The sequence below is a fragment of the Cervus elaphus genome, chromosome 33, assembly GCF_910594005.1.
Source record: "Cervus elaphus chromosome 33, mCerEla1.1, whole genome shotgun sequence".
NCBI classification, from domain to species: Eukaryota; Metazoa; Chordata; class Mammalia; order Artiodactyla; family Cervidae; genus Cervus; species Cervus elaphus.
Window position 1 is genome coordinate 30,018,230 of NC_057847.1, and position 19,288 is coordinate 30,037,517.

The 19,288-nt window shown below is 44.3% G+C and overlaps 2 protein-coding genes across 2 annotated transcripts in view; one reads left to right on the top strand and one right to left on the bottom strand.

Moving 5' to 3' along the window:
- Positions 1-1,255: 1,255 nt before the first annotated feature.
- Positions 1,256-2,186, bottom strand: LOC122688428 (protein kish-A-like). Its single transcript, XM_043894422.1, has one exon. The coding sequence runs from the start codon at positions 2,154-2,156 to the stop codon at positions 1,938-1,940; it is 219 nt and encodes a 72-aa protein (XP_043750357.1). The 5' UTR covers positions 2,157-2,186; the 3' UTR covers positions 1,256-1,937.
- An 8,386-nt stretch (positions 2,187-10,572) lies between these two features.
- Positions 10,573-19,288, top strand: part of LRP2 (LDL receptor related protein 2) — a 176,544-nt gene continuing 167,828 nt past the window's right edge. The window contains exon 1 of the mRNA XM_043894725.1: positions 10,573-10,806. Within this exon, the coding sequence (XP_043750660.1) occupies positions 10,728-10,806 (79 nt within the window). The 5' untranslated portion in view covers positions 10,573-10,727. The remainder of the gene's footprint in view (positions 10,807-19,288) is intronic.

Sequence of the window (19,288 nt, forward strand, 5' to 3'; positions counted from 1 at the left end):
AAATATTTGAGCTGAGGCTTGAGGAGAAAATAGCAGTTGGTCAACTGGAGAGAAGAGAGAAATTAAGTACTTTTCTCATTTAGTTTGCATCTACTTAAACATTGCTGAAGCATAAGAACCGAGATACATCTGCATTTTGAAATACTTCTTAGAATGCCCCATCTTAATGTCTATTTCTCTTGACTGAACTCTTATAGTCCTTTGCCTATGGCATTGTCCAGTTACTAAGGAGATGATATTAGCAGAAGTGGGTTTTAGATGAATTTTTGATTCTGTTCTTGATCTAAGGGTCTGAATGCCATCTTCAAGGTTTAGTTGCTACAGACCTTTTTTTTTTTTTTTTTTTCTGTTTAGCTCTTTTTACTCTAAGCATGTAGTCTTTTTTTTTTTCCATTTATTTTTATTAGTTGGAGGCTAATTACTTTACAATACTGTAGTGGTTTTTGTCATACATTGACATGAATCAGCCATGGAGTTACATGTATTCCCCATCCCGATCCCCCCTCCCACCTCCCTCTCTACCCGATTCCTCTGGGTCTTCCCAGTGCACCAGGCCTGAGCACTTGTCTCATGCATCCAACCTGGGCTGGTGATCTGTTTCACACTTGATAATATACATGTTTTGATGCTGTTCTCTCAAAACATCCCACCCTCGCCTTCTCCCACAGAGTCCAAAAGTCTGTTCTGTACATCTGTGTCTCTTTTTCTGTTTTGCATATAGGGTTATCATTACCATCTTTCTAAATTCCATATATATGTGTTAGTATACTGTAATGTTCTTTATCTTTCTGGCTTACTTCACTCTGTATAATGGGCTCCAGTTTCATCCATCTCATTAGAACTGATTCAAATGAATTCTTTTTAATGGCTTGAGTAATATTCCATGGTGTATATGTACCACAGCTTCATTATCCATTCATCTGCTGATGGGCATCTAGGTTGCTTCCATGTCCTGGCTATTATAAACAGTGCTGTGATGAACATTGGGGTACATGTGTCTCTTTCAGATCTGGTTTCCTTGGTGTGTATGCCCAGAAGTGGGATTGTTGGGTCATATGGCAGTTCTATTTCCAGTTTTTTAAGAAGTCTCCACACTGTTCTCCATAGTGGCTGTACTAGTTTGCATTCCCACCAACAGTGTAAGAGGGTTCCCTTTAAGCATGTAGTCTTATTTGGAGAATGACAACTGGTCAAATTTTTGCTTAAGACATTTATCCATACTTAACCAGAGGTTTCAGAGATAACACCACTCAGGTATTCTGAATTATTTTATGTTAAATAGGAACATTTTCTCAATAGTCTTAACATTTTCTCTTAAGTCACATCTCATTTATCTTCCTCCTTAAGAACTACATAGGCTTGTTTTAAATAGTTTAAACACCTGTAATAAACTACAGATTGCTAAGAGTAGAGGTACTTTGGTTAATGCTCAAAATGATATGGCCAGAGGAAAAGCCAGCATTATTAAATATGAATGCAATCCTTACCAACACAAATTGAACCTTTTTTTCCCCCAATAAAAAAGCTAGTCCAAAAAATAAGGTCTCATTCTATGAAGATTTATCATTTCCAAATCACAGTGAAAGGAATTTGAATAATTTACCAATTTTGTTTTCTACTATGTGCCTTAAAGATACCTCACTAAAAATGGTATCTGGCACAAGAGAATGACATATGCAGAATGTAATATTGTAGCGACAGTACTGAGGTTGATTGTTACAGACATATTTAAATTCTAAGTATTAAATGTTACATCCTAATTATTTATACAGAACATTGGTCCAATAACAAAAATAGAGAACAGCAGCTGAAAGTGTAGCTCATTCAATGTTCAGAGATAAAAGGGTTAACCATTCTTTCCATTATTTTTGGCAGATAGTCCTTTTTTGTCATATTTAAATCTGATGGCAACTGAAGAATTCTGGCCTTTTTCCGAGCTACTGTATGAAAAGGATGCTGAAGGCCATAACGATACAGCATACTGCAACATAAGGACTCTTCCGTTCACCAGTTCTGGCACACTTCCAAAATATACCCAACAACCCAGTTTTATTTCTGTCCAGGAGGCTGGGTGCCAAGGATCGGATATAGGCACAGGTACATATAAGCAGCAAGATTACAGTCAACAGACTCTGAAAGTTGAAAATGGCAGACATAGTGAGGTCGGCGAAGCCCCAGCCACATCACCCTTCTGGGCCCAGGGCAGAAGCTCTACAGACCTTTTGATTGCACTTTCAGAGTTTCTCATCCTTGAACTAGTGAAATTTGAGAGCAGATGATTCTTTGTTATGAGATGGGAGAAAGGATAAGGTGGAAGGAAAGGTTTGTCCTGTTCCTTGTAGGATGTTGAGCAACATCCCTCATTTGTACCCACTAGATGACAGTACAACTTCAAGTTACAGCAACCACGTGAAAGAAAGTGAAATTAGCAGTCGCTCAGTCATGTCCAACTCTTTGCCACCCCATGGACTGTAGCCCGCCAGGCTCCTCTGTCCATGGAGTTCTCCAGACAAGAATACTAGCGTGGGTTGCCATGCCCTTCTCCAGGGGATCTTCCTGACCCAGGGATCGAACCCGGGTCTCCCACATGGTCAGGTAGATTCTCTACCATCTGAGTCAGCAGGGAAGCCCCAGCAACCAAAAAGGTCTGCAAATATTGCCAGCTTCCCAGGTGGCACTAGTGGTAAAGAATCCACCTGCCAGTTCAAGAGATGCCAGAGATGCAGTTTCGATCCCTGAGTCAGGAAGATCCTTTGGAGTGGGAAATGACAACCCACTGCAGTATTCTTGCCTGGAAAATTCCATGGACAGAGGAGTCTGGCGGATTACAGTCTATGGGGCTGCAGAGAGCTGGACACGACTGCGTAACTAAGCCACATCCCCATGGGACATTAGAGAAATAATGCTCATTTTATAACTCAGATTGCAACTTTAATTGTAGGCCTTCAAGGCAAGGATAGCTAGAGAGTTTAAAACTCTGATATACCTTGAGGATGCTTCTAATAGCATGCAAGATCTCAAGGTCTCTTCAGAGTAAGTTGCATCTTATATTGTTTTATTTCATTTGTTCACTTGTTTAATCTGCAAACATTTATTGATTGGCTTGCCATGTATCAGATCACATGTCAAGTTCTGAGAATTTGGTGTTGACTAAGACAAAGCTCCAATACTTTGGACACCTGATGCGAAGAACTGACTCACTGGAAAAGACTCTGATGCTGGGAAAGACTGAAGGCAGGAGGAAAAGAGAACGACACAGGATGAGATGGTTGAATGGCATTTCCGACTTGATGGACATGAGTTTGAGCAAGCTCCAGCAGATAGTGAAGGGCAGGGAAGCCTGGCATGCTGCAGTCCATGGGGCTGCAAAGAATTGGACATGACTGAGCAACTGAACAACAACAGCCTATAAAGGAGTTGGATTTGTCTTCAGTTCAGTTCAGTTGCTCAGTCGTGTCCATCTCTTTGCAACCCTATGGACTGCTACACACCAGGCTTCCTTGACCTTCACTATCTCCTGGAGCTTGCTCAAACTCATGTCCATCAAGTCGGTGATGCTATCCACCATCTCTTTTCCAATGAGTTGGCTCTTTGCATCAGGTGAACAAATTATTGGAGCTTCAGCTTCAGTATCAGACATTCCAGTAGATATTCAGGGTTGATTTCCTTTAGGTTCGACTGGTTTGATCTCCTTGTAATCCAAGGGACTCTCAAGAGTCCCTTAATAGGGAACCTGGCTGAATTCTGAAGCAGGTCTCCAAGCAAAGTTGTTCATGGAAGACTGGAATTATGTCTAATGGTGATACTGAGATAGTTGTCCTACTTGATTTCACCTGAAGCATGATATATGGATCCTGACTTTATATATATAGGCTCTTTCTTCATGAATGTAGTACTCCTCATCACAGACCTCTCTGTGGACATCCAGCCCTTTCATAACCCCTGAGATTAGAGATGCACCCTGGGAATTGTATTGGTCTTGGGCTCTCAAGAGTCATTATCCAGGCAGATGTTTTCACTGACCTTTGTCTATGGAAATTGCTCCTAAGAAAGAGGAATTTGAAAGTGGGAGGCTAACCAAGTTGACCCTGCTACTGTATTTCTAGCCTTCCTCACGATGCACTATCAAGTACCTCTGCGCATACTCTTGACTGGCGCTTGTGGTGCCATCACCATCTGAACATGTATGCCCGCCTTAGGCCCACCTGATTCTCAGGGCTCCGGCCATCCTGTCTTTAAATCCTAAGTTTTTCAGGCAAGTCCTAATTCTATTGAATTTTTTTTTTCAATCACTGAGACTCATTAGATTCTCAACCGTTTCTTTAAACCTCTGCCAAGATGTTCCCAATGACTGTATTTGCAAAGAGAGAGGATTGCCTTGTCATATTATACCTGGTATCTCTGTCTTTGGTTTAGAAGACATGGCTGCTGCCTTAGTTGTCCTTTTAGGTCTTGCTGTGACTTTTCCAGGCCTGGTTACCCACCAGGAAAAGTGGTGGCTCAGGACTGCTTATGGCTCGTGGCTCAGGATGCAGTTCTGAGACTGGCAAATCAAAAGTTGGAAAAAACCAAATGAACGATGTCCTTTCTTTGTGAGTAGCAGTTATTATTACATCAGAAACATACTGGAACTTCTTGATAGGTGAGATACCTTCTGATGACTTTTTGGCACTTTTGTATGGTTTTGGTCTGGCTCTGTTTTACAGAGGGCAGAAATCCATTCAGGCTCCCTCAGGGAATAGGATGATGATTTTAAGGGTAATCTAGGTTAGGAACTAGACCTGGAGCGCTGTCAGGAATTTGGATAGCCCCATGAAACTCTGCTTATATCCCCCTTAGGCGCCTTAATCTCACCCTCAAGAGTGGAAAAGCAGACAGTCTGTTTTCGAAACCAGGTGGAAGCCAATGTGGCTGTGGCCAGATTGTCACATGAAGGTCACGAGATGGCCAGTGGCCAGATCATTCAAGAGCTTGTAGCAATGCAAGAATCTTAGAATTTTATTCAGAGATAATGGGGAAACTGTTGAAGTGTTAAGACCAAGTGACTGATACAGTCTTGTGGAAGTCGCTCAGTCATGTCCAGCTGTTTGCAACGCCATGGACTATACAGTCCATGGGATTCTCCAGGCCAGAATACTGGAGTGGGTAACCTTTCCCTTCTCTAGGGGATCTTCCCAACTCAGGGATTGAACCCAGGTCTCCCGTATTGGAGGCAGATTCTTTACCAGCTGAGCCACAAGGGAAGCTGATATGGTTTGGATGACTGCAAAAAGTTACTCTGGCAACAGAGCGAAAAAATTTGAGGAGGCTAAGGGAATACAACAAGTGTTGTGTCAAAGAACAGGGCTGGGGAAATCAAGAGAGCTATGAAGGGGTACCGAAGAGTCTCCTAAGGCAGTAGGGGTGATTAGGGAAGGCTTCCTGGAAGAAGAGATATTTCAGATGAGACTGGAAATTTGAGAAAGTTGAGTAAGACCTAACCAGATGAAAGGAAGGAATGATAGGAGAATAATACTTTGGACAGAGGGAATAATAGGAGCAAATCCTGAGAGACAAGAGAGGAATTGTCCTTGTGGAATTTCTGACTTGATGCAAAGTTTTTAAAACTTAAAAAAAATAATTTTAATATAATTTTAAGCTCACAGAAATGTTGCAGTAGTGCAAGAGACATTGCCCTTTGCCCATGTGCTCTCTTTCTCTCTTCCTAATTTATAAATTTTGAAATTATGTTTCTGTATGTATTTATATTTTCTCTGTGTCTCTCAGGTGGGATCTTAGTTCCCAGACCAGGGATTGAATCCCAGCCCTAGCAGGGAAGGCACAGAGTCCTAACCATTGGACCACAAGGAATTCCCATTTGTGAACCTTTAAATATTTTAGGATATGGTCCCTAAAAGCAAGGACATTATCCTTTACAACCAATATGAGACATTATAGGATATTATTATTCAATCTATGCTGCTGCTAAGTCCCTTCAGTCATGTCCGACTCTGTGCAACCCATAGACGGCAGCCCACCAGGCTCCCTGTCCCTGGGATTCTCCAGGCAAGAACACTGGAGTGGTTTGCCATTTCCTTCTCCAATGCATGAAAGTGAAAAGTGAAACTGAAGTCGCTCAGTTGTGTCCGACTCTAAGCGACCCCATGGACTGCAGCCTACCAGGCTCTTCCGTCCATGGGATTTTCCAGGCAAGAGTACTGGAGTGGGGTGCCATTGCTTTCTCTCAATCTATAGTTCATGTTAAAATGCTTCTGATTTTCCCAATAATGCCCTTTGGAGCTATTTCCCCTGCTAGTCCAAGTCCAACCCAAGCCTGTGCATTGCACTTAATTGTCTTATCTCTAAAAAGTCCCTCAGCTTACAGTATATCCTGTTTGAATTCTTCTGATGCTTTCTCATGAATATGTTGTGCATTTGTGTAGGTATACACTGTGGTATCTGCTTTGTTTACCCTATGTCTAGCTTCGGTAATCTTGATGCATCTGCCTTTGCCTGCATTTGCTGCATACACCTTGTCCTGATAATATACCTGACTCACCTTGCCTTGATCTCCTGCCTCCTCCAGAGTTGGGGTAGGGAGGAGGGGGCAGGGTGTTATGTTCAAATACAAGGACATTATCAAATACAAGGACTAACTATCCTATCCAAAACCTGCTTACCTGGCCTGTCTATTCCCTGTTCCTTCCTGTGGAAACAAAGTAAAGGTTCTTGCCCACAATTCCCTCCTTTTGCTCTCTGAGTGATGACTTTGGCAGTTGCCTGTATGGGTTTCAGTGTCCTGACTTGTATTCCCTCTTCTGGGATCTGTGAGTATAATAAACAATGGCTATCTCCTGTTCTGTTGACCTTAACATACCTAAGTAATGGTGGCTCAGATGGTAAAGAATCTGCCTACAATGCAGGTGACCAGGGTTCGATTCCTGGGTCAGGAAGATCCCCTGGAGAAAGGAATGGCAATCCACTCCAGTATTCTGCCTGGAGAATCCCATGAACAGAGGAGCCTGGTGGGCTATAGTCCATGGGGTCACAAACAGCTGGACGTGACTGAGCGACTAACACACAACACACACACATTAAAACACCTGCCAGGTTCTAAACTTGTTACTATTACTCTAATTAATAAGTCGTTTAAGGAGAGATACTTCAAACTTTTTTGACTGAGATGCATAACAAGAAAGATATTTTACATAGTGGAATGTCTGTTTCACAAGAGTTTTGTGAAACAACACATATCCTCTCCATATGAAAGTTATTTTAGTTTCTATTCTGTTCTATTTGAAAATAATTCTTGTCTGACCTACTATGTTGATTTCATAACCCTCTAATAGTTAATTACCTTTGTCTGAAAGCACTAGTCTGGTAGAAGTATCACTTGGATCATCTGCTTGTGGAATGGAAAATAGATGTGCCAGGGCAGACTGGCAGCAAGGACCCCATTATAAGGATCTAGCCGTAATTCAGGTGAGAGAGTTGTGCTACTGGCAACGAGACTGAGAAAAATGGGTGAGTTTGATTTGAGAAGAAGTGATTGGATTGAGGAACTTGTAGATGGAGTACGGAAGAGAAAAGGGTCAAAAAGAACAATTTCACAGACTTCCCTGGTGGTCCAGTGGCTAGCACTCCAAGCTCCCAATGCAGGGGGTCCAGGTTTGATCCCTGGTAGGGGAACTAGATCTCATAAGCCACAACTGAAAAGATCCCATGTGGTGCAATTAAGGCCCATCACAGCAAAATAAAAATAAATATTTTTTTAAAAACGACAATTTTAGCTTTGGCCTGTGGGGTGGATGGTGGTGCCCCTTACTGAGATAAGAAACACTAAAGGTTTATAGTTCAGGCTCCATCATGCTAAGTTTGAACTCTTATGGACACCGGATTTAAACTGTTCAGTGAGCAGTTAGCTCTGTGGCAGCAAGTGGCAAATCTGGGTTAGATTATTAGCAAGCTGGAGTTGGACTGGTACTCAAGGAGTTTTTCCACTTCATGTCCACTACAGGAAGCAGAAGTTAAGTCAGAATAGTAACAAATGCTTTGAAAATATTACCAGTAGTTTGGCATTGAGATGCATAATAAAATAAAGTAAAAAATATATTTAGGAAATCAATGAATACTAATTTAGTAGAATAAATTTAACTTTTCAGCACTTTCCTCTCTTTTGGTTAAGGGCACTGTAAAGTCCTTTATGTATAGATGTAGAGAGAAATGTGGAACATAAAGAGATTTTGCATTATATAGAAACTTGCATTACATAGAAACAGTGCTGCCGTAAATCAAAACTGAGCGAGCCTGCGCTTTCCCGGATGCTAGTCCTTAGTTTTAATCCCCCAAATCTAGCAACAGGCATTCCCAGGTATAGATACCGAGATAAAAACTGGCGCACGGTGCAGGCTGTAAAAAGATGTCTGGTTTTAAGTGGCCCGAGTTTGGTAGTGCACTGAAAAATTGGGGTTTTCTAGGGGAAAAGAGTGTGGATGTGCGAGTGTACACACAGTCTCGGGAATGATAGGCAGTGCTTCGTTATTGGTCCCTCACCCTCCATCCCCACCCGTTCATCTGCTCCCCTCCCTCCTGCCCTCCCTCCATTCTTCCCCCCTTCTCTGGCGTTTTTCTGGGATTAACGGCGGGGTCGGCCCCATACACAAACGCAGCTGGTTCGTACGGTCAGCCTGAGCCCTGCTGTGCAACCACGTCAGGAATTCCAGTAAGTTGGCAACACCGCAGCACAAAGACAGCAACAATGAGGGAAACCCTTCAGTGCAGAAAGGAATGTTTGGAGCCCGCGCTGCTAAACAGAGAAAGGACACAGACGCCGCCCCCACGCCCGCCCCTTCGCCCCGGATCGCGCCTGCGCTCCCGCTCCCGCACCTTCAGCTCCCCACGCACGCCCCGGGCGGACGCAGCCTCTCCGGCGCCCGCGGTGCCCCCACCCGCGCACCGCCTGCGGCGCGCGCCTCCCCAGCGCCCGCAGCGGCTCTTTGTAACTGTGGTGCGGGGACGCTCATTGACTATGCAGGGCGGCCCCGGCCGGCGTCGGAGTGCTCTGACCCCGGCGCGGTCTCGTACCATCGCCCCGGCCGCCCGGAACCGGCATAAATCACCCACCGAGACGAAAGTGCAGCTTCTCGCTGCCTCCCTCCTCCCGCTCGCCCCGTCCCCTTGACTTCCCAGCCCCCCGTGCCTTTCGGGTCCCCAATCCTGCCTCCTCCGCGGCGCCGCCCAGCGCCAGACGCCCCAGTGACTTCGGTCGGAGCCGAGAACTCTGGATTTCCAGTTCTTGAGAAAGCCGCTTAATCTCTCCCGCCCCTGCTCGCACCTTACTCTTTTTTAAGTCAAAGTTTTCTTTATCTGGGTCTATTTCTCTCATCCTGTCTTTCAAAAATAATATCTATTTCCCCTTCCCCCTCCCCTCAAAGCTTCACCAACCACTAAAGCCCGGACTGTTTGGGGTCAGTAGAGTTCTACAGAGTCTCAAGATCCAGGCTCGGGGAGAAGGGGTGGCAGCCTCTGGGTCGGGGACTACGTGGGTGCTGGGATGTCGTCTTGACGGCCACGGCTCCTCTGGCTGAGAGAAAGGGCTCCTGACTCCCTGGACCAGGGCCTGGCTCCGGGGTGAGGAAATTCCGGGGTGACCCCTGGCCTAGAAACGGTTCCTTCTCACACAGGGCTCCACGTGGCCAGCAAAGAGGTTGCAAGGACCCTCCTTTCTGTGGGCACTGGAGCCACGTATCGGCTGAGAACGATGCTCTTTAAGTTTCTCTCACAGTGCTCTTTGGGGCTCCCTCCTCCAGCCCTCGCCAGCCGGGCTAACGCTGCCCCAAAGAAAGGAGCGGCGGGATTCTCTGAACCCCTTTAGTTTCTCCCTCGCGTAAAGGGGCACCTGCACCGTCGAGAAGACGTTCATTCTTTCAGTTTTGCTTCAAAATGATCAGCTTTGTAAGAAGCACGATCTGGCCGTGACACCTGTAGACGTGGTGCTTGAGAAAATCTCAAGGATCCGACGCGCCCCCATCGCCCCAACATTGATCTAACTCCCCCCGTAACTCGTAAAAACATAGAGCACGCCAAACTCTACAGGGGAAACCCGGGTGTCCGAGGGAGCTTGAGGACTGTAAACTAGAGAATAAAATAGTCACAAATTTCGAGCAAGCTCTCCATTTCTCTTTCCCCTTCCCTCCTCTTCCTTCTCTTATTTTCCCTTTTCAAAAACTATAGGTGGCCGACATCCGTGTGGACCGCCTAGCCACCTTCTGTGCGGAAGCCAGTCCTGCCCGCGTGTGATCGTGTCAGTGTGAGTGTGTGACGGTGATGAGCGTGTGTACCTGGGACGTGTGCGTGCACGTGTGAGCGGGTGCGTGTGCGCGCGCGGCTGTGTCTGTAGGAGTGCATGCGTGAGAGTGCACGCGTGTGTTCGGGTCCCGACTCCTCTCGCAGCTGCAAAGTGCAGGGGGCGGGCCGGGCGGCAGGGGGCCTGCCCCGCGGGATTCCCGCAGGCTAGTTCCGGGGCGGGCGGGTCTAAAGGGCTTTATGCAAGGTCTGGAGGGTGGGGACTGGCGCGGGTAGAAAACGCGATTCCTCGGGCGCGGGTCCCGGCTTTCTGCCACTAGGAGCCCGCGGAGGTGCGGCCCTGAAAGAGCGCTCCCCAGTGGAGGCGCTGCAGTGCCGAGTGCGACGCGCGCCCACCTCCCGGGGAGGGAACGGCGAGGCCGGGGACCCGGACAGTCGCGGGGATGGAGCGCTGGGCGGCGGCGGCAGCATGCACGCTGCTGCTGGCTTTCGCCGCCTGCCTGGCGCCGGCCAGTGGCGGAGGTAAGCGCCCACCGGCCCGAGCTCCGCGCGGAGTGCGGGACTCCCCTGGCTGCGACAGGGTCGGGTCCGCGGGCGAGCGGAGGGGGCTGCGGCCGGCTGAGGCCGGGAGCGGGAGGCGGCCGGACAGCTCCCTGTGGGGCACTCAGGTTGCCCTGCGTGGGGCCAGCAGGAGCGCCCCTCCTTCGCCCGCCCCGGTAGTGAGCTGTCCCAAACTTGAGAGAGCAGCCACTGCGGTTTCGGTGACAGCACACCCCACAAGGACCCCGCCTTTGTTCCCACGGAGGTTTGTCCCAACCCTCCTGGAAGGTACTTTGCTGCTCTCCCCGAGAGTCCGCAGCCGGCTCCCCGCGCTGGTTTCTTCTCTCCCGGGCCAAGCGGTCCTCCGCGCTGCTCCGCGCGCAGCTTTCCACCTGCAGCGCCCTGCCGGGGAATCCCTTCGCGCGCCCAGGCTGCCGGCTCGGGCACCTCGCCTCTTTGCAGCAGCGAAACTTGGTCTCGCCGTGACCCCCAAGAGACCGCATCTCGATAAAGATCATTCACTAGTCGAGATAAGGCTGGGAGGTGGGATTGGCCGAGAGAGTGGCTGATACGCTGCAGCATTTTCTTGAAGGGTTTCCCTTTCCAGCCGGGAAGTGGAGGCTTTTGTGTTGATGAATGGGGCTCGTCTGCGCGGCCAGAGTTTTGAGGGCTCGAATGGAGAAAGTTTCTGCGATGAAGCGCTGTAACCTTCTCTCAAGTTGTCGGGAGAGTTTTAGTTTTTTTACAGGAACGGAGGCGACGGAAAGAGGAGGAGGGAGTAGGGGAGAGAATAAAAGGAGTGGGAGGGGAGGAGGAGAGAAGACTAGAACAGAGTAAAAGGGAGAGAAGGAGGGGAAAGAGAGAGATCGGGGGCTGGGGTCGGGGAGAAGGAGAGAGAGAGAGGAAGCTAGGGATGAATGGGAGAGGCTGGGAGGCAGGGGAACAAGCGAGCTCTCTCCCTGGCTTTGCGTTGCTAGGTAGCAGCGAAGAGCTGCGTGTGACCGACCACCAGACAGACGGAGCGGACGCTGCTGCCTCCAGGGGCACTAATCTGTCTGTGGGGATGGGAGACCACCCTCTCCCCTCCCCCCCCCCCACCCCTTCCTCCCGCTCCTTCCTTCTCGGACAACTTAATTGCCCTACAATGAAAATGAAACCCCTATTGTTGTAGGATTAGCCAAAGCAATAAATTGATTTCCCTGGATCACATATTAGGGTTGAAGAGTGGAGACTGCAGAAGCCCCCATTTATGGCAGAGAGAGGGGATGGGCTGGTGGCATGTATTCAAATGGTTAATCTGCTTTCTTTCCTCAATTCTTAGAGTAAGCTCCTTAGAGGGAATCAACTAAGTAATTATACAGCAACTCCTAGCAGTACACATTGCAGACTTCCTGGGAAGAAGTTTGGAAACGCCGAACCTCACTGGTCGTGTAAAAATCTTTGGAAAAGGAGGGGAGGCAGGAAGAGAACGTTAATAATTCTAACTTTGAAAATCTTTTCTCAGGGTTGGTAACAGAGAAAGAGAATTTATTATTATTGTGGAGGGTTTGTCCTAAATATAGCCACAAGTTTTACTATATGTTCCTGTCAGTGCCTGGCAAAAGGAAATCTTGTCTGGATTAAACTGGGATACATCTGGGTTGTCCACATACAACGCAAACAGATGTTCTCATCCCTTTGTTAAAATGTCTTAGTCACTAAATGACCTGTACTTACTCTTCTTGGTAGTTTGGACCCATCCATCTTTCATTCTATAATAATAATAGGTGTAGTATATATCATATGATGTCATATATATCATATACTTATATGTGGCAGGCCCTGTTCTAAGTATTTTGCACTTGTTGAAATTTAGTCTTTATCATGCCCCTTTTTAAGGAAGCACTCTTACTGTTTCTGTTTTACAGATGGGAAATGAAGGCATAGACCAGTTAACTTCCTTCAGGTCATATGGCTAGAAAATCACTGTGAGACAATTCCCAGAGATTCTGATTCCAGAGGCTTTAACTAAACTGCTCTAGTATATGGCTCTTTTGTACTAGGAATGCCATACCCCTTTAGTTACTGTCCACATGTGAAGTTACTAAAGAAGCCAAGGGACTTTTTGCAAGTCTTTGCCACATACTGTAGAATTTGCTTGCTGCTCATAATTGGATATTTCCAGAAACTAAGGTTCCTATCCTCACTCTCAGTCTTCCCACTTGATCATTTTTACATACATGTCCTCTGAATATCGTCAACCTGGGGGTTTAAGAAGATTTCTAGATGCCTGTTGTAATGATTTTTGACTTAGATGAAGAAGTGTGATGACATTGTAAATGCCCTTATTTTAGCATAAAATATTTTAGGTAAGATCATCCTGCAAACTGCGTATCATTAGAAACTGGGAGAGTGTTTTGCAGTTAGTCTTTTAAAAAATATTGCATATCTGTGGCTAGAAATTATTTGCACTGCCCTCTATTTTGCATAATGCTTTTAAAAAAATGCAGGAGGGCCTGAAGCAACGGCTTCACCTCATTCTAGCTGTATGACCTTGCGGAAGTCCTTTAACTTTGCATGGCTCAAACTGCTTATCTGTAAAACTGGTATGATAATGGGAGAATCTATTCTGTGACGTTTTATGAACATAAAGTGGTAAGTGTGCCTTAGCATGGTGTAAGGCATTATAGACAATGATCATAAACTAATAGCCCTTTTTATTACTTTGATTCATAATACCTTTCCTTGCTTACTGATCATATTTCTCATTTCAAAATGCACATGAGAATATATTTAAGTATTTTCCACCTAACATTTCTCTGAAGAATTCCCAGATTCCAGGATGTGATTTGAAGTTTTTCAGAAAATGTTATGGTTTCTCAGGACAATGATATTCTTTCATCCAATAGAAGTTTGATTGTACCCTTAATAGGATCAGATTTTATGACAATTATGTCTTTGGGTACAGTTTATATGCTTACAAGGGTTGTGTGGCCAGTAGCAAACAGGCAACATTTTGGTTCTATCACATCTCTATTATCTGCTGCTGCTTTTATTTCACAGCAGTTGGCTTTTCTTTCTTCTACTGAAGTTCTTCCTTGCCAGTCTTTGGGGCTTCTGCTTAAACTTCCTGTCCCTGCCCTATTTTAATATAAACTATTATAACCTTAAATATATATCTTGGACTGCTTGGCATTATTTTATAGCTAAGTAACTAAACCCTGGAGGGAGACTGAAAGGAGTGGAAGGGTGGGGATTAAATGCCCTACCTAAGGGCTTGTGTGATAGAGCCAAGGTCTGCACCTGAGACTCCTCATTCTTCTACAGGACCTTTTTTAGACGCATGTCCTCTAACTGTCCCCACATTGAGATCTCTAGATTCCTTTTGTGTTGATCCTGACTTATCAGATGAGGCAAAGCATGATGAAAAGATGATCTTGGCGAATCTTCAGTTGGGTGGGTCACCTGTCTCAGGCCTAAGCTGAATCTCATGATAGATTAATGTAACCATGTGTTTTTAGCTTGATCCAGAACTCCCAAGTGATGGCATCTGGTCCCATCACTTCATGGGAAATAGATGGGGAAACAGTGTCAGACTTTATTTTTTTGGGCTCCAAAATCACTGTAGATGGTGATTGCAGCCATTAAATTAAAAGACGCTTACTCCTTGGAAGGAAAGTTATGACCAACCTAGATAGCATATTAAAAAGCAGAGACATTACTTTGCCAACAAAGGTCTGTTTAGTCAAGGCTATGGTTTTTCCAGTGGTCATGTATGGATGTGAGAGTTGGACTATGAAGAAAGCTGAGCGACAAAAGAATTGATGCTTTTGAACTGTGGTGTTGGAGAAGATGCTTGAGAGTCTCCTTGCAAGGAGAACCAGCCAGTCCATTCTAAAGGAGATCAGTCCTGGGTGTTCATTGGAAGGACTGATGTTGAAGCTGAAACTCCAAAACTTTGGACACCTCATGCGAAGAGTTGACTCATTGGAAAAGACCCTGATGCTGGGAGGGATTGGGGGCAGGAGGAGAAGGGGACGATAGAGGATGAGATGGCTGGATGGCATCACCGACTCGATGGACATGAATTTGAGTAAACTCCGGGAGTTGGTGATAGACAGGGAAGCTTGGCGTGCTGTGATTTATGGGGTCGCAAAGAGTTGGACACGTCCGAGCGACTGGACTGAACTGAGAATTCCCAAAGTCTGTGCCTCTGGATCCATTTTTAAAAATTGTGGACCATCAGAGCACATTTCTGAAGAGCTGATATAACCCAGATATTAATAGTTTTAATCTATTAATTTTGTGATCTTGAGGAATTAAAAAAATTGTTACATTGTGGTAATCCACAAACATTTATTAATAAGCATCTACAGTGTGCTAGTAAGACAGCAGTATCAATATAACAGAGAAGTTAAGGACGATGAGAACTGAAAAGGGGAGTCTAGATTCCACAGTTAAAATGAGCTGTAACTTTGTGTTTAAAATTCTGAGATAGTCAATTTCTAGTTCCTAATGACTCTGGCTAGGATTTCACCAATATTCGATTTGACACATTCTAGCCTCGGTGTTTTGGGCTGCTTTTAGAATAATCAGATTGGTAGATGTTTTGCAATGTCAGAGATATTTCTTTGATGCTTCCCATGTTTTATTAAGGGCCTGTACAAATGTTTCCTAATTGATTTCTTGACCATCTTAGCATTGTGAGACAAAATAGGAAAAGTGTGAATTTGGGGATTAGAGGATCTGGATTTGAAAGTTGCCTCTGCCATTTTCTATCTGGGAAATTCATTACAACATACTCAACTGCTCTGGGTTGGTTTTATCTATAAAATGGGCACATATTTACCTCATAGGGTAGTTATGCCAGTTAACTGAGAAGAGTGTGAAATTCTTTTTAGACTGTGAGGTCTCATGTATTTCTATCCATCATGACTTCCGTTTTCAAGAATTTAATTTTTTCTATCATGTCAATGTATGGCAAAAACCAATACAATATTGTAAAGTAATTAGCCTCCAACTAATAAAAATAATTGGAAAAAAAATTAAGTCAGCATAGTTTTACTAAAATCTTTAAAACTGTAGTGTAGATGGGATGATACGTTGAATAATTACCTACTAATCTTTAAAGCCTGTTTTTATCTTTCTTATGAATAAAACTACAGTATTAACATTAAAAAAAAAAGAATTTAACTTTTTCTAAACTTGTGGAGAAGATATTGTATCGTGGTATCTCTCTCCCCCGCCCCGGGCTTTTTAGTACAAGGGATCCTTAAATTATTTTCTTGTGCATCTTGGACACAGTGCTTTAGTGCCTACAGCAACCTTACACATAAGTCTGAATTCTCATGTTTGTAAATGACAGAGAACTCAGTTAAACTGCTTGAAGCCAAAAGGAAGGAGTATTGAAATACATAGTTGAAAAGATAGAGCTATTAGGTTGAACCATATGGGATTGTTGTTTTCCTAGGTCAGAAGCAGTCAAATTTGGCAATTTGGTTCAACCTAGTACAGATGGGCGCTCAGCCTATTTCATGTTGATTGGTTTCTCTGTCTCCTGGTTCTGAGATGACTGTGTTACCTAGTGTATTCTTCTCTGGTGTTACAAGGTGGCTGTCACATCCTTTAATGTTATGTCCAATGGAAAAGAGTAAGTTTTGTTTTAATTATTCTCAGCAAAAGTCTCAATTGCATTTCAGAGACTCCTCTTAGATCATAAGCTCATCGGAGAACCAGTCACTATATCCAGGGACATGAAATGTGCCTCTGGCTTAGACTAGAGTCACATGCTTGATCTCTGAAGTCACAGACTAAGTCTAGACCCCAGAGGGAAAATGAGGTAAGGCTCCCAGAAGAATGGTGAACAGATGTGGAGTTGCAGAAACAACAGATATCTGGAACACCTTATCAGATAAAACCAGTTTTCTATTTTGTGTATGAAGACAGACTTGAAATTTCTCAAGAGTAGGTGGTCCTGGGATCACTCAGTAATTGAAGAGGGAAAAGTCTTGCAAATATTAAAGCAAGACATGGACATGATGTTGTGTTCATGTGATCATGTTGCAACTAGAAGGGTAGTTGTAGCCTAAAGGATTTTTTTGTAGCCTAAGGGATTCTTATTTGGAGCTTTACTTTGTGATGAACTGGAATGTTCTCGAAAATGATCTGATAGATCAAAGTATGGAAGCTCTTGAGTCCCTTGTAGTCCTTTGCAGGATTTCATTTTTCAGCAAGTCCTAGGCCTTTGTCCCTTTTCCAACTTACTTCATTTGTTTTTATTCCTAAAATGTCCCTTTTCCAGGCACTAGACCTTGGCTGTGAGAAAGAGCTAGAGAGAAAGGAGAGAAGAAGGGTTTAGAGACACAAGAAGGTGCTTCAGTGGAGACGGAATGCACTTTGGTGCTCATCTAAGAATCCTTAGCATATACCCTAGGAAACTTCTTCTACAGACAGTGGAACAGGTGTCTTTCACACTTCACTGGATTAATTCAGAAATGCTAAACATTTGTCCTCTATGCCAATGGTTATTTTTCCGGTCTTTAAGTCTTATTTCTAATATCTCTGTATCATGTACCAAGAAAATGGAAACATCAGTTTTCAGGAAATTTAAATGTCTCTCCAAGAAAATAACAGATTAGACAATGTGAAGTTTCACATTAAAATCTCTATGCTTTTGGTCATTAGCCCTAAGGTCTTGCCTGACCCCCAGCATTATTGGAAACAGTGAGAAATGAAGAAAATGTAATTACCACTCTGTGCGTTAAAAAGTTAAGCCACTGTTATTATGGATACAATGGCTTGTTTATTATCCAGGTCTTGAGATTCCAAATTTGGAAGCAATACTAGAGGTCTCCTTTAAGTTTATATATCATCAGCATCGTGAAGATCAGCAACTTTGAAAATAAGCCTTTACTCACTGATTCACATTAATAGCATATCTACTTTTGAGTGCCCAGTAGTTATTGAGGAAAACCCCCAAAAGAGGAAGAAGACCATGGCTACACTTCTGTTCTGCTAGACTTTCTTGGATTCTCATATAAAAACATCCTGTCCATCTCTCAATAAACAATGCAGAAAGTAAAAAAAACATCCTGTCTTATGGTATCAGAGACTTGCTTGTCATTTTGAGCCCAGTTCTTTGGGTTTTATTCTCATTAACAAGGAGATTTTCTTTGTTAAAGGTAAAAAAATAAAAACTCATTTAGTTTGATAAGGAAATCCTTAAGTAAAATTGAATTTAGGGATGGAAATATCTGAAATATGTCTATCTTACCTACCTTTTACTGTCACTAAAGGGAAGGAGAAAATGCTAGTGTGTACTTCCACACTGGTTTGATTTTGATGTGGGAAGGCTGTGGAGAATACTTTTTGTTGTAAGAAACAGAAAACCCACCTCCAATTGGCTTAAACAATTAAGGGTATTTATTGACTCATGTAAGCAAAAACTTCTGAGGCAGTGTGGGGTTCAGGTAAGGTGCGTTCAGGGCTCCAGTTCTCTTTCTTTGTGTCCTTTTTGACTCTGCTCTCCTCTAGGTTTCAACTTTGTCTTCAGGCTGGCTTCCCATATTGTTATATTGCAGCTGCCAGGGCAAATGGGGCTACATGTTTTCTTGATCCTATCTAGGGACAACTTTGAGATTTCACCTGTGTTCTCAAAAGCATTATTTCATCACAATTTATAGAATGTGATAATCTCTAGGGTCCCTAGATGGAAATAAGCTAGGTTTTTAAGCTTGGCATATAAAAATTACCTGGGGAGCTTTAAATATATATTCTTAGGCCAAAACCCACACCTACTATATCAGGAGTATGGAATCTGTATTTTAAGCAATTCTGAGAGTCAGATGACTTGGAAACAACTGATCTGGGTAATCTGTCTCAGTTTTGTAAACTGAAACTAACTTGCCATGGCAAATTACATCCACTAGCAGTGGAGAGTACTCCAGTTATATCTATCCTTTCTTTTGGATGGGGATGTTACAAGGTAGCTACAGTAACAAGGAAAACGACTCATTTATATCCCAGGGTGATATGAAGTACTCCCCCCATTCCTGGCGGTCTCCTTTCCTGGCCGATGTGCCGGTCCCTCCCTGCAGCCACTGTTTGTGTCTTAATTGGATTCTTTGCTTTCTCTGCTCTTTCCTTGGACACCCTTGATGTCCTTCCTCCCACTGTTAAGAATCTGGGGTTCTTTGAGCTGACCCAGGTCGGGAATTCATCTCAGGAGCATCCCCTGGCAGAGCTCACTGGCATCTATCCCATGTTTGGCATTGGGAGTTATTAGAAAATCTTATTGCCCAACTCTTTGTTGATTCCACTGGGACTTATAGTCCATTGATCCTGCCACCTCTTCACTGTCCCTCAAATCCCGCAGTTATTTACTTCCTTAGCTTATATTTTATGGCCCATCATTAGCATCACTTCCTTGCCTCCACCCTCAGCAGTCTGGTCCTCTTTTCTCAGACCTCCAATACCACCTGCTCCA

Excerpts from the sequence above, each read along its gene's own strand:
- LOC122688428 (XM_043894422.1), bottom strand. The coding sequence starts at position 2,156 with ATGTCTGCCATTTTCAACTTTCAGAGTCTGTTGACTGTAATCTTGCTG.